At 41.5% G+C, this 15,330-nt stretch overlaps 1 protein-coding gene across 7 annotated transcripts in view; it reads right to left on the bottom strand.

The window, feature by feature from the left end:
• The window catches only part of Scalloped (TEA domain transcription factor 1 homolog scalloped), a 106,815-nt gene that overhangs the window by 56,515 nt on the left and 34,970 nt on the right, over positions 1–15,330 (bottom strand). For 5 of the 7 annotated variants that reach the window (XM_076386777.1, XM_076386781.1, XM_076386782.1 and 2 more), the window contains exon 2: positions 9,073–9,153. The exons of the other annotated variants lie outside the window; for them this stretch is intronic. In XM_076386777.1, the coding sequence (XP_076242892.1) occupies positions 9,073–9,109 (37 nt within the window). In that variant the 5' untranslated portion in view covers positions 9,110–9,153. The remainder of the gene's footprint in view (positions 1–9,072; positions 9,154–15,330) is intronic. 7 annotated transcript variants of the gene reach the window in all.

Genomic DNA, 15,330 nt, shown 5'->3' with positions numbered 1-15,330 from the left:
GTGAACTTCGAGAATCATTCGACTGAAATTCACCTAAGTAACCTAAGTCACCTCCATGTAGGGCTTTCTGAGGTCTACTCACAATTCTACCTGTGACAGTATAGATGGTACGAAGAAAAGTCTGCGGCCCACTTAAGTTGGGTCTCCTTTGCGAGTAAAACGATCACGTTGAGAAAAAGAAGCATGCTAGAGGAATCAGCATGACCTCTGAGCCGCTGCATTCAATAATGGCGTCGAAGTTCTTGTGACTTCTGAGTCATGACATCCAGGAGAAGTAAGTACAACTCGCGACAAAGGGACCGTCTCGGTTCTGAGCTGATATTGCTAATAGCAGCATAGGTAGTCCTTCTAATCCCTGACTTGCTAGACCTAGAAGAAGGGAACCGTGTTGGTTCCTAAGCTGATACATCAAGAAGTACGACGTGAAGTAAGAAGACCTTCATGATTCCAGAACTACCACATCCAATCGAAGTAGAATGCGTGGTAAGGAGGGCTTCGTGGTTTACAAGTCGACACATCCAAGTGAAGTACGATGTGAGGTAAGAAAGCCTTCGTGTTTCCGAGACTCTACATCTAGTAGAAATATGGTGTTCGGTGGAGGCACCATCTTGGATCTTCAGAGACTAAATCCAGTTTGAAGAATGTATGGCAAGGAATTTTCTACGGTTTCTGAACCTCTACAGCCAGTAGAACTATAATATGCAGTAGAGTCTTGGTTCCCAAAACTCTACATCCGGTGTGAAATATTATGTGAAATGAAGAAATCTTTCGAATTTCTGTACCGTAGCATGTGGTTAAAGCATGACGTGTGGTGGAGAGACCCCCAAGGTTTTCAAATCGATACATTTAATTGAAGTGTGAGGTGGGACGAAGAGATCAAGATAAGCAGAAGAATAATGAGGAACAAGATATGCATTATGATTATCAGGCCCTTCATGATAAAAAAAGAAGTTTAACATCGTAGGAAGGAATGAATGAATTATAAAAGATTACTTGAATGATGATTTTCAAACAAATCAGCATAAAGTTCTCATTTTAGACATACTTGCTGGACCCTTGCTTAAGGAATTCAGTAATTAATAAGCAGGAGAGACAATTCGTTTCTCAGAGGCAGAACATCTGGATTAAAAGCTGGCCAGTGAGGGAACAGACATTATCCCTTTGATACGTCGAGCTGGGAGAGGAGAATCTTTGAGAATATAATCTGTGGGTTTCCTGTCCGAGGGAAGAGAGGTGGAGGATTCAGACAGGGTGGTAAGATTGCTATAACTTTCTCTTCATGCTACACACGTTTTAAGTATCTTAGAGACAAGCTTTGTCAACACTACTGTCGAAGCGAGACAAGTCTAGCACTTGAATCAGCTATCCATGTAGCACTTCACGCCAATCGAAAACTGCAGTCATTTCTATTGATTCCTAATGACTGACATGATTTAAGTCGCCCAGGTGTTCCAGATTGACCCGACTGGCTAATCCATCTGTACCTTCAGATCCTAATGTAGTAACTTTACATGCTGTCTTGAATCTCTAGAAAGGCGGAGAGCTTCCAATATTTCACAATTCGAAACTTACTTTAATAAAGCAATAAAACAGTTTACAACTCAAATAGAGAGGAGACAAACTATTCGCCGCAAATTAGGGACTTTGTCAATAAAAAATAAGAATCAAAGTCCCTAGTTAGCAGCAAATAGCCTCCTAACAACGTAGCACTGCGCTGGCGCCTCTGCCCTCTCTATTTGACCAGCCCCCCACTTTGTCAAAACATGAGCACTATCTCAATCCTTCTCAAGCGCCAGGTCACCTGAACAGGCCTGGTCTACAGAATCTACACGTGAAAAATTCGAAATAAGTCCAAACCTACATAACCTCAGCTTTACGAACCCAATAAATTCTAATTGAGAGAAATCGAATCAGATCGTCCCTCGTCTCGGTGACTTGGTTACCACTCATTAAGCCACGTTAACAAACATGCACGAGCGAAACGACGAGACCCCGACTGTCCTTCTGACAGGATAATTCGACCTCTTCCTAGCCAGCTAGCCAGCGCACGTTAAGTCGGGCTCTCGTGCGGCAGTCGGCTGCTTTCAGCCTGTCGACCGCGAGGAAATGCAATTTGTAATTTACTGCGCGTTCGCAGAAACGCAACGATGATTCATACGCGGAAAGAGATTCGTCTCGGTCGAGCGACGCTCGCGCAAAGCCAGGAATATCGCTCGCGCAGGTTCAACTGTAGTCCGCGAGTACTTCGAGGCTTTACGAGTACTCGAATGCGCGAGTATCAAGTGACTCTATGTATATTTAATCTTTCGTGTAACCTGGATACTGACAATTCCAGAGAGTCTAATCTTCTTTTAAGCGAGGCGCTTTTCGAGTCCTAACCTCCCTCGAGCTTCAAACTGATTCCAAGTTGCGAACTATTATCGAGGCAACACTGTATTCTTTCACTGCACCTGGTCCTGACTTGCGAGTAGACAAATTGAAATTAATTAACACGATAGACACACTCTAATGTATGTTGGCAGCACTTGCAATGCTGACAGCATTTACAATAAGTGTTGCCAATAGTCGCAGGGTTTCCAGGTAAATTGATCACCCTGTATAAGCTGTAACTGATTTTAAGTGGCTACCTTCTATCGAGACAACACTGTATAATTAGAAGGAGCGATGCTAGGTTAGAGATACGTAAAAAAGGAATGAAAAATGTGGAATGCTCGTCCTTTTTAGAATGAATGAGACACTTGATGGATAGGCTCGAAAAAAAGGCAGTTACACGTTCCACGTATCCGGCAGAGTGCAGTTAGCTATTTGCGGTTTAGTGGTTTCGTAATAGGCACGATATCCTTCTAGGCAAGGATCCTTTCGTACGGTTCCTCATTGTGGTGAATCAACAGGCCACGTATCATGTCGCCTCTCCGTTTTGATTCTACGTTCCTTCCTAATAGACTTCCTGCTTCATTGGAAAAAGGAATGATTTGACTTCTTGAGGACTGAAAAACTTTGAAAATTAAATACCTTCAAAGCCTGTAAATTCAAATATACGAAATTTTGTATATAAAAATTAAATACCCTCGAAGTTTGCAAATTCAAATATTTGAAATTTGGAATTTGATAATTAAATACTCTCCAAGCTCACAAATTCAAATATTTGAAATTTTGAATTTGAAAGTTAAACACCTTCCAAGTTTGCAAATTCAAATATTTGAAGTTTTGAATGTTTCAAGTGACTCGGTTGGTTAAATCCCTCGCGAAATGAAACACAACCCCTAAAATTAAGCTGAGAAAATCAGCTTTCACTCTCTTGCGAGCTTGCATCGAATACCTATATCAGTATATCAAACTCTCCCCTCACAAAACAAAAATCCCTTCAAGTTTCTCACAGATAAACGAAAACCTCAAACTATTTTTATTCTATTACATTTTTATTCTATTTTTATTATATTAATATAATTTGATATTCGCGTCGATAACGCAATTCTGGGCGCATCTGTGTCGCTCACGCATCGTCGCTGAAAATAAATTTCGCTTCCTTTGTGTGGCCCTCTATTATTGCGGACATGTTCGTTAAACACCGCAAAGATGAAACGGTAGGAAAGATCGTTTGTCCTGCAAGCTCGACTAACTCCGGGCCACCGCTAATTCCATTCGGAGTATTTCAGAGTGCGAAACGCTGTGGGGTTAGCGAGCGCGTCCGTCGGAGGGTGGAAAGTTATGTTGTGGTGTAACGGTGAAAGGCTGACTGTCGCGACGCAAAGCGTTGGCCAGCGACAGCACGAGTTACGAGACACGCACCACTGTGCGTGAGTGTTTTCATGGGGTCACGGGGCGTAGGGCTTCCCCTTTTAGATGTTTTCTATGGGCTACGATATGTATTTTGGCCCCCTTCAAAAGAACGCCTTATCGATTCTTTGCGATTCAGTATCGTGCAGCAGGTGCACGTAAGCTTGCTGCAAAAACATATTCTACAGGATGATTTTTTCTCTAACGAACTCGAGCGTTGCCGCCGCTTAAACGTCGTAACAGAGACCCTGGCCCTTTACTCGATAAGCTATAGAATGTAGAAAGTTTCAAGAATTAGCTGAGCATCCAAGAATTAAAGTTACAAAATTTGAAGGTTTCCCTGTTTGATGATTCGAAAGACTGGGTATCTGAAGGGTTGAAAATCTGAATATTTCACAGTCCAGAGGTTCGATAATGGCCATAGTTCCCTAGATTCGATTTAGATTCTCAGACAAGACTTCAGACTCGAAAATCGAAAAACCCCGCGAGTTGTAAACAGGGGGGTGACAAGTGGATCGCGCAAAACCTCGGGAGAAGAAAGCAGGGGATTCTGCGCATGCGCAGACGCTAGTCGCGAACTCGTCCGAAGACAACCATTAAGAGTGGCAGCGAACTTTCCCTTTTTGTTGCAGCTCGATCGTCTTAACGATCGTCGGTACACCTTCGCGCGATTTCCTGCGAGGGAGAGGGGGGAGCGCCTCCCTCAATTGACTTCGTTTCCTTTGATGCGCCGACCCGTCCGGTTCGACCGGATTTTCCAGGCCCCTGTGCCGAGAATCGGCCTCAGCCACTGTCAACCTTGTTTCGAGCCTTAAACAGCCATTGGCCTGTTTGATTACAGAATCGTGCCGACTGCACCCCCTGCTCCCGTAGCTCCTCCAGCGTTCTTTACCCCTCGACACTGACTAGTGTGCTCGCGGTGACAAGTGACAGACGCTCGTGTTGCGAATGCGCGATGAGTTCGTTCGCTTCGACGAATAGGAACTGTTTGTTAAATAATTGCGGGAAAGAGAATTAAGAGAGTTGCAAGAAAGAGATTTCTTCGTGGGGTTCTGACGACAGAGTTGTTGGAATCTATCAGTAGATTTGATGTAGAAGTACACAGTAAATATGTGTGTGAAGGAGGGATTTGACAGTGCATTATTCTGTTTGTTTTATGTGTTTCATAATTATATTTTTTATTTTATGAAAGGAGCTATAGATAATGACGTACATTTTATTAGATATGAAAGTAGAGATGATTTTTTATATTAAATTTTTCGCACCTGATTTTCGAGTCTCATTTTGGTTATGTTTCTAGTAAAAATGTAATTTTATTACTGTTTTTCTATTGTGTATGATTGCTTGGAGTTCTACTTATTTAAATACTTATGGAGTTCTGGAGTTCTACTTATTTAAGTACTGGAGATATTTGTATTTGACTATTTAAAGAGTTTAGGATTTGAAAACGTAAGTTTTCATGATGTAAAGAGTCAAATATCTATTTAAATATCCATTTGAATAGGTAGGCACCCAAACATTACAACTCTCACCCAGAAACTAGTAAAGACTCATTAAAGCCTCAGCATCTCACTCAAACACTTTTCTTCTACAGTCAATCATCTCTCAAACTCCCCCTACAGCTCACAAAAACACAGAACTCGATCAGGGCCCTATACAACCCCTCTCCATGATGCCCCTACGGACCCAAACCAATGCACTATGCGACCAAGCGCATGCGCGTGCGCGAGAAAGTGCAATTCACCTCAGCGTAAACTAGAATGGCATATAATCATCGTGTTTGCGTTTTAATAACGCCTGGGATTGGAAATCGCGATAAGAGGTTACAGCAGAGGACTCGCGATGGAAAAACGTGGGATAACGGCGCTTCCAGCGAGAATCGCTCGGATTTTCCGCGAAGCGAATGGCTTCGATTGTGCAAAATCCAGCGCGATACATATATATATGTATATACATATATATATATATTGAGAATACATACATTAACGCGTAGTAGGCACAGGCAAGTCGAGGTATCGAGGTCGACCGGTTCTCCAGCAACCGTCAGCCAGTAAGGGACATTGCGACACGCGCTCTTTCGCTCGCGCGAGCTCGAAGACGCCAAAATACGGCGATTTCGCTAAAACCATTTACTGCAGACTAAACATATATTCGATTCTACCGTGAGTCCTTAGAAAGTCAGTTTAAACTGATTCTACAGGACTACTTCCGTGTGGATGAAAGTAATTAGATCTTACTCGATATATGATCGCGATTGGGTACCAACAAGAAACTTAGATGCAGGAGATCTGACGTCTTGGAGTTTTTATTCTAAATTTCCTTATTGAGGTAAGTGTCTAAGACATTTGAGAGATTAGGGAATGGCGAGCTTATAGCGAATGATTCTCTTGAACGAGATGAGTCGTTACTTAGACTATGTGAGAGACTATGTGAAATTTGTATATAAGTAGCTTCATCTGAATTACCTTAGTAAATTCTAGGATACAGAAAATAGAGATAAGGAAGAGGCTTATAAAGAGTTCTATAGAGCCTTGGTATTCAGATTTCGAGAGTCTTTAGAAACTCGTGAGTTTAAGACAGTAGCTGACTCCGTTGATCACACAATCAATATCATTATTGTGTATCAGTGAAAATCCGGTTGATCAACTGGATCAAGCGATATCCGCATAGTTGGCATTCTATCGCGCTGTGCAATAGGATTTATGGTTAAGACAATCTATTCCAGGCTACTTAGCTCGGCTGAGAATGCAGAATGTCTTAGAGAAAAATCTGTAACGATTCTCTCCCGCAGTGTCTCGATACAAGCTCGATGGTACTCATTTTATCTAGTTCTAACCCAAAGGTGAAGTGAAATAAATTTATTGGTAGGTGAACCGATCCAAGACCAAGTTAACAGAGTCCATATAGAGAGCTTATATAGAGACAAAAATATAGACACTGAAGTAGCTACTCTGGCTTCCAGTAATAAGAGAACTTTTCGATAAATGGAAAAAGCGAATTAATATACTCTTTAGCGTGGGCTGATGCGAAAAATCAACGAAAGTGCTTGGCTAAATAACGAATATTTAAAATTTTAAATAGTAATTTAGATAAAAGTAGATAAATCTATAGATAGATAAATTATATTAGATAATCTAATATATTAGATAAATTCATCTAATTTCATCTAAATTATTATATTTCAATTTTAAATGCTCATTATTGAGCCAAGCACTTTCGCTGATCTTTCTCATTATCTAATACACTAGATAAATTTTAGATAAAATTCGCCAATTATTTTAGATAAAATGCTATTTTCGATAAAGCTGCAGAAATGAAATAACCGACATTCCACATATTCCAGGCTCATATTTTAGCTTCAGCAACCTGTTAATGCAGCTTTCGGTGGGTTAACGTTTGAGCGAAAAACCGCTGCAGAGAAAACAGAAAAAGGAACCAACGAAAAACGCGCGCCGCGGGTCAACTTTGATTGACTTTCGAACAATAAAAGCGAAAAAAAACGGGGGGGGGGGGGGGGGGGGAGGGGGGGCTCGCGCAGGAAACCGCAATCGCAGGCAACGGTGTCAATGATAAAATCCCCCCTGACGCAAACTGCAGCACGCGATGCAGTCGAGTGCATTGCGGCAAAGCGCGAAGTATCTCGTTCGTGAAAGTAACGGGGCCGTGCGTTTACATTTTTCCACGCGTCGGCTTTATGATTTTGCTTAATTAATGCACGCGCTCCCACCCCCCTCGGTCCATCCCTTCGAACGCGCCGCGCCACCCCCACTCGCCTGGCTGGCTGGTCGACCAGGAACGACCTGGTGGCCATTAGCTTGCACGGATTGCGCAATTTCGGGAAATTGCGAAGTAATTCGCGGTTGTGGCCACTGGGGAGGGAGGGAGGGGGGCGTGGATTGTAGGAAAGGACGACGATGGAAGGCTTTGCTTCCAGTGTTTCGAGGCAATCGATTCGACGATGAATCGAGGGACATGTCAAGAGACGTATCAAGTGCCACGCTTCTGAGGTGAGGACGTGAGGGGACGATTGCTCTATTTGCGTAACCTCCCTCTTCTACCCCATATATTTTTGGGAACTTGGTGCATGTGCACCTTGGTATTAAAAATTGATTTAGGGAGTGAATATGCTGGTGGATGGTTGTCCACCATTGGGCACAGATGTATTTCTGTTCGAGATTTGTGTGTCTGAAAACTTAAATTTTTAAAGAACTAAATATTTGAAAAGTTAAAGATTTCTGTATATTGTGTTAGAGATTGAAAAGTAAAATATTAAAGATTTCAGTATCTGAATATTTGATTTTGTAAATTACGAAACTGAAAATTTCAGTTATTTAAATATTCGAAAATTTTGAAATGCGAAGCTCTGAAAATTTAAACTTTGAACACTTTGAAGGTTCGAATATTTTAAGATTTGAACACGTAAATAGTTGAAGAATTTCGAGCCTGAGCATTCGAAGATTTTAAGATTTCAAAATTTAAGTTTCCAAGATATAAAAGTTAAAAAATTTAAATAATTGAATACTTGAAAATTTGAATATTTTAAGATTTCAAAATTTGAATATTAGTAGACTTAAAAATTGAAAATATTGAGTATTTGAATATTTGAAAATGCCAATAAATTTAATATTCATCACTTGAAAAATGGGTATAATTAAATTTTCAACACTCTTAAGGCTCACATTGTTAGTCTTATTCTCTTTAAAAAATTTAACCCCTGCGTTACAATTACCTACTCTATCCCAGCTCTAAAATTCTTAAAACACCCGACTTACGAAAACTAATCAATTAATTACAAAATTTCGATCGATATAATCGCGGATTGTCAACCGATGTCAACGTGACGGATCCCCCTTGAAATTCTACTTCAAAAACCATTTGCCAAACGAGCCTGAGGATCCTGAAATAACGTTCATCGAGGATTCCAAGAATCCATCGACTAATTACCCCGCGAAGTTACGCAATCCCGGACACCGAGTTATGTAAATGTAATTCGATATCGGGAACATAAAAGCATAACGTTATGCGAGTAGAAAGTTACAAAAAGGGGGGAAAAACGCGACTAATAACACGGCGTGAAGGGGAGCGTGTAACGCGCAGTAGCAATTATCTTTCCCAACTTATCGATAAGTTGGGAGGCAGCGATAAGAGTACACCATCACCAGAGAGGAAGAGAAACACCAGGAGGCGTGTAGAGAAACAGAGAAAGAAGATTCGGCCAGGTTTGGCCGCGTTCGGCGTAATAGAAAATAGAAACAGAAAAAAGGCGGAAAAATAAAAAAGAAATGGCTACGATACCGATGCTATTCTGAGTACTGAGTTCCCAGTCTTTCATGAGGATTTCTCGGGCAGGTCAGGATGACGGCAACGTGGGTGCACCTATAATGCAGACAGTGAGATCATATATGTAGAAAACAGTGAATAAGTCGATGTAATCGCGTACAACGGTGGCTACTCGATAATATCTCGATCTGATAAGGATCGAGCACCCCGTATTGATTACTCGGTTTCAATTTTTAAAAATAATACATTTAACACATAGGCACAGTGGTATCCTGATAAAGGCTCAGATCTTAAAATCAATTGGTAGCTTATACAGTGTTGTCTCAATGCAAGCTCATAATATAAAAACAATTGGCAATTTATGTATTACTTAAAAAGTTAAATTTGTCCCCTCGTGGCCTAAGTAAATTACTTATATCGAGACAACACTCGAATTCTAGGAAAACAGTATACCTTTCGAGCTTATATCGAGACAACACTGTGCTTATAGTAAACAAATTTTATAATATCAAATCACAGCTAATTATTAAAATACATTAAACTATGTACCCATTCTTTTCTACTGAAAATCTGAGAAATGCTACGCTCGATTTTCTTCGCTTAAAAATTCCTTTCGGTATTAAAACCGAAACGCAGCAAATCGCGCAGCTTGGCCTAGATAGAGGAGCATAGCAAGAATTTTTCTTACATTAGCAGCGAAGGACCGGACGTCCTGACTTTCACGCGCGGCGCAGTGAAATCGCGGAGCGAGCGACTCGCTCGCGGTTACGCTCGCGAGCATCTTCGGAAAGCGTGGAGACGCGAAACAAATAAGTTATGCAGTGCATTGCTCTTGCTCGGTTTTCCAAATTACGTTACGTAACTTTTTCATTCCAGTTTTACGTCTGAAAAGGGGGCTCTTAAGCACAGTGTTGTTTCAATAGAAACTTGTGACTTGGAATAAACTGGGAGCTCAGTTTGGGGACTGGTTCACTAATAGCTTGAATTTAATTTCTTGCAAGCTGAGACCAGGTAAAATGAAGAAATAGCTTCAAGAAAGTTGACTGTAGCATTGAGCTTGTATTGAGACAACACTATGGACAGTTAACGAAGCCACCCTGTACATCTGTACGCTCTGTAGCCAACCTTCCTCTATTAGTACTAACTCGCAGTAGAGAAGGACATTTATGGTACGACGAGTCTGTCACTATAAGCTATGTTTGTCATACAAAATTTCGAAATTTCTGGTTTGTAAGTATTCAAATTCTCAAATTTTATTTTGCCAAGTTTTAAATACGCAAGTCTATGATTTCGAATTTTTAAATTCTCTGAAGTGCCAATTTTGTTAAGTTTTGAAAGTTCCCGAATTTTAAACTTTAAATGTTCTTGAGAAATTCTCTTTCTCAAGCTTGTATCTACTAGGAACTTGAATTTGCAAATGATAGCTTCAAAAAAGCTCACATCGAAACAACACTGTTTTAAGAAAAGCAATATTTAAAAAAAAAAACGAATTCCCTGCCAATCAATGATACTAATAAAATCCTCCATTTAACAATTATCACCAGCGAACAAAATTTGTTTTCCTCTAACCTGAAGAAATTCCCTGCAAAACATTCCATGCAACATCTATGAAATTGTTGAAATTTTTACTGCTTTTCTGCTCGTTTCCTCAGCGTGCCTCAGATTTTTTTTATAATTCCTGTTACCCCTAAAACTGATTCAAAATAAAAGTGTAGAATTCTTCAAATGCGTTTTCATTCCAACAGAAATATTCGTATACGTGCGGTAATTTATAAAAATCAGAGGAATGAATATGTGCATTATACAAATTAATACTAAATAACTGCGGGGATGAATTAACATTATCAACATTATTTTCGAAATAGACCCATAAGTAGAATTTACTCGAACTTTATAAAATTTTAGAGAGATGTTTCTATAAGGGCTCACTAATCGCTGTGATGAGCTATTCGTTAAACGCTCATGGACGTTCCAGAAGTGACAATTAAGGAATATCGCTAGAAGAATTCTGTACGAAGGGTGCAAATAGTTATCAGTATTATCTTGAGTAGCAATGATATAAAATCGATAGTTGGCTATTATTATTATAGTATCGTTATTATATGTGATCCTAGGGAATTTATGTATGACTGAGGTTACATGTCGTAACCTTTCTTTTGATCTAGTGAAAAAAAACTGACGAGAGCTTCCGGGTATAAAGATGAGTATCCACGAAAGAATGCTAAGTCTCAAGGAACGCTCTTCTCTACGCGGAAAGGAATCTCGAGGGTGAGCCGTGCCTCAGGCATCATCGAGACATCGAGAACGATGCCCCAGGCAGCAGGAAGCTACGCACTCCATCTCGATACAGGTTCGCGAGACGAAATAAGCTGAGAGCTCATGAAATATGACAAACTAATTTCTAAGATCAGGTTACGCGGCAAAAACTCTGATTTACTTCCTCGCGAGCTGCGACCAAGACTTGTTTCAAAAATTGAACCTGTGTCGTGACAACACCGTAGTTCCAAGAAGCTATAGTCTCTCGAAGACACTTCGCCAGCTGCAGGAAATTGAGAAGACACTTGGATAATAAAAGTACTCGATGAATCGTAACCTTAAAAATGTTTTACTCGAGTGACTTCGGAAAGAGTCTCGATAGAGCGTTGTCACGCGCATACGTGCTATGAGCGCTCGCTGTAATCCAAACGTCTCCCGACCGCAGCAGAAGTCGAGAGGCGTTACGCTGCTTGAGCACGACCTCCATTAGCCTTCCTGATCAGCGTGCTAATTGGTCGACATCGGTGGACGAGCGATTCTACTTCTTTCCGCGACCTTTCGACCCCGACCCTCGAAGGCCACCAACCTGACGAGATTCCCTCAAGAAGCAAAAACGTCCGAGAGATTCGAGAGTCATGCTAGAGCATTAATTAGGATGCTCAGCTGACGCACTAGAAGATGAATATGTCGTCTCGCAAGCCAGGACCAGCGATGTGGAAGAACACGTGAGTGTACCATTGAACTTGTATCGAGACAACACTGTATCCTTGCACTATATCTGGTCCTAGGTTCTGAAACGACAAATTCAAGTTTCTGCTGTGCAAACTGATTCTAGAGCCCAGCTACTTATTGTCTGGGACTTTTGAAGAGATTTTAGAGCTTGTAGCGAGACTACACAGTACCACGGCTGACTAGTTACGAATCAGGGTGTAGTGGACAGATGACACGAGATGAACGACAATTGATTACCAGCACACAATTAACACGAGTATCCGTTTGATTTTACGCGATCTACCCTGCACCCTGGCTTGCTGGCTCGCCTCTTCATCACGATAATCCACCCCCATCCCCACTCTCCCCTCGGGCAGCGCGAATGGAAAGCACGGGCCGCATTTAATTTGCAAATGCAGATTGCTTTTCATTTTAATATAAATTGTTCGAAACAAAGCCAGTAATTATGGCGTGGTCTGGTCGCTTTGAAAACGCTGGTGTTCGTTATCCTCGCTGCGAGCTCACCCTCTGCGTTTACCCTCCTCTGCCCCCTTCTCCTGTTTATCTCTTTCGACGAAAAAAATTTGATTACGTTTGAGACGCAAGAAAAACAGGGAGCCAGGAGCTGCGTTCCATGGACGACGTGCCAAACTGTGATAAATAATAAGGTCTGACCTCGTTGCTTTGTGAAACACCATTCAAGCGAGCAGCTCCGTCGCTGACTTTATATTAGCTACAGAGAGTCATGGGTAATTAAATAAACCGTTACGAGGTGTGTCATCGAACGGGAATAAGTGGTAAGATAAATGAGAAAACTAAAATCTTTTTTAAGTCGATGTGAGAATCCCACGGGGTCTACACGCACGGAGCTAGGAATGAAACAGGGTCCACATGCACGGACCTAGATCCTGTGCGCGCGCAGAAAGAGAAAAGAATCCTGAAAGCAACGTCAATGCATCAATACGTGAATATTTCCATGATCACTTCGCAGCAAACGATAAACAAACAAATTTAAAAAACAATTCTTGAGTAATTTAAGGTACAAGCTTGTCCCGATATAAGTTCACTAAGACAGTCATGCAACCTTGGAACCACTATCTCGATACACATCCTCAGTACTCCGAGTTTGCGTTCCTACGCTCCATGACCGTAGCGTTTCACTTGAAGATCTCTCGATCAGTTCAAGCGATAATCGCCTACTAAAACAGTACAGGTGACAGTCTTCATTTAAAAGCAACGTCGATTGATAGAATCCCCAAGGTCCAGATGAATTGTAAAGAGATATCGTAGAAATCCCATCCGCCATCGGAATGGCGAAATTATGTTAATTACCCGAGGCACGTCTGTCGGCTGATATTCCAGCACCGCCAGCTACGGCAGGAGCCGAATTAGAAGGGAAGCCATCGAGGAAGATTCGAAAGCATTTGCAGCTAGGAATATCTCATGGCCCATTGAACGGTGCATAACCGCGGCAAGTGAATTTGCCCGCAAGAACGGAGATGCTCGGCTTGTAAACGATGCATGACAACGTTCGGCTGCGCCGATTCAAGAGTATTCCTATCCTCCCCTGTATCTTCCTATTCAATCACACGTATGTACGGATAGAAACGGGGCTCCTGACGGGGAGACAGGGGGGAGTCGGGAGAGAGAGAGAAGAGCAACAGCCGAATTCCTAACATACTGCGGGGCTAACTGGTTATAGCAGCGATTTACGATATTGTAAACCGATGTGACGGCGGCGATCGTGCCCACCGACGAACCTCAATCTAATATAGTGTTGTTTCGATACTAGTTCGATGATACACTCGGACTTTCTTGAAACTATTATTTCACTTTGGACCGCAGATTTTTAATTACTGGCGCATAAATTGATTTTAGAGATCTGCTTCTTAGGATCTATAAGATCTCTAGTTTAAATCGTAGACGTATATCGAGACAACACTGTGTGCGACTTGCTGAGTTAAAAGTCTTTGTCGAGGTGGTGATTAAACTTGCAAGTGCCTAATTAGGATTTCATTGCATCTAGTTCACTTTAGTTTCTAAGTAAGGCTGTCTCGGTATGAGCTTAATGGTACACTTATATTTTCCTAGAAGTCTTCGTCTACTTTGCTAACATTAACCTGTGAAATGACAAATTTAAGGTAGTTAGTATCTAAGGAACGAGTTTCCTACGTTCCATGAGATAAAAACTCAAACAGAGCTTAAAAAACTTCGACTAAACTGGGTCCAAGTCGCGAACTTGTATCGAAACAAAACTTTAGATACCCGAGATCAACTTACGTGCTAGTGCCTCGTTTTCGTCTTACTTAAGGCGAAAGTGAAAAGGAAACCTGATTCCAGAACTTAAGGCTGACAGTGTCGAGCTTCGGAATTCAGAAACTTAAAATGTAGAAAATTCTAACATGTATTTCATTTAAAAATATTAAAGTTTCAAATTTGGAAATTTAAAATTTTTAAACCTAAAAGCTTGACAAAATAAAGATTCCAAAGTCAGAGAATTTGAAAATTTGACAATTCCTAAACTTAAAAGGTAGATATAAGATCCTAACTGCTTCCAGGTTACCAGTTTCAAATTTGGAAATTTAAGACTTTTAAACCTAAAAGCTTGACAAAATAAAGATTTCAAAGTCTGAGAATTTGAAAATTTGACAATCCCTAAACTTAAAAAGTAGATATAAGATCCTAACTGCTTCCAGGTCGCGAACGTGTATCGAACCAACTCAGTAACATCAACTTTGACCTCCAACACCAAAAGGTAACCGATTGCAACAGTTTTCGGGACCACTGACAATCAGTGCCTCAGCCTAACAAGCCTCCAATGATCGTTATCACAATGATCCACCTTGAAAAAATCTCGCGGGTTGTTTCCTCCCTCTAGCCTCCCTTCCCTCGTCGAACCGTTCCCATCAAGTTCGTCGAGCGTAAAAGGAACAAGTTCGTCTGCACGCGGCGAATAATTAGAGGCGGCGAGTGTGAGCTGGTCGGCAGCGCAGAAAGCGAGAAACAGCGAGCAGAGGAGCGATGGGTGAACGGAGAAAAGAGGGAAGCGTTACAAATGGTAATCTAGTTGCAAACATAGCTTGGGGTTGGAGGTCCGGGCAACCATGTGGAATAATGACACGTAATCGCGAAACTCCCGCGGGCGTACACACATGCATGACGCCCTGTTTGTATGTGGAGACTCGAGTTTGTGTATATTCCCCTGCGCGTGTGTAAACATCCTGCCTCGTGTGTGAACCACTGTGCACGTTACTTCTTTTGTGTACGTGCACGAGGGCGTGCGTGCGTGAATGTACGTGCGTGTGC

Source organism: Calliopsis andreniformis, chromosome 10, assembly GCF_051401765.1.
Source record: "Calliopsis andreniformis isolate RMS-2024a chromosome 10, iyCalAndr_principal, whole genome shotgun sequence".
Classification (NCBI taxonomy): domain Eukaryota; kingdom Metazoa; phylum Arthropoda; class Insecta; order Hymenoptera; family Andrenidae; genus Calliopsis; species Calliopsis andreniformis.
The sequence above is the reverse complement of the archived record's forward strand: the minus strand, read 5'-3'. Positions and strand labels throughout refer to the sequence as shown.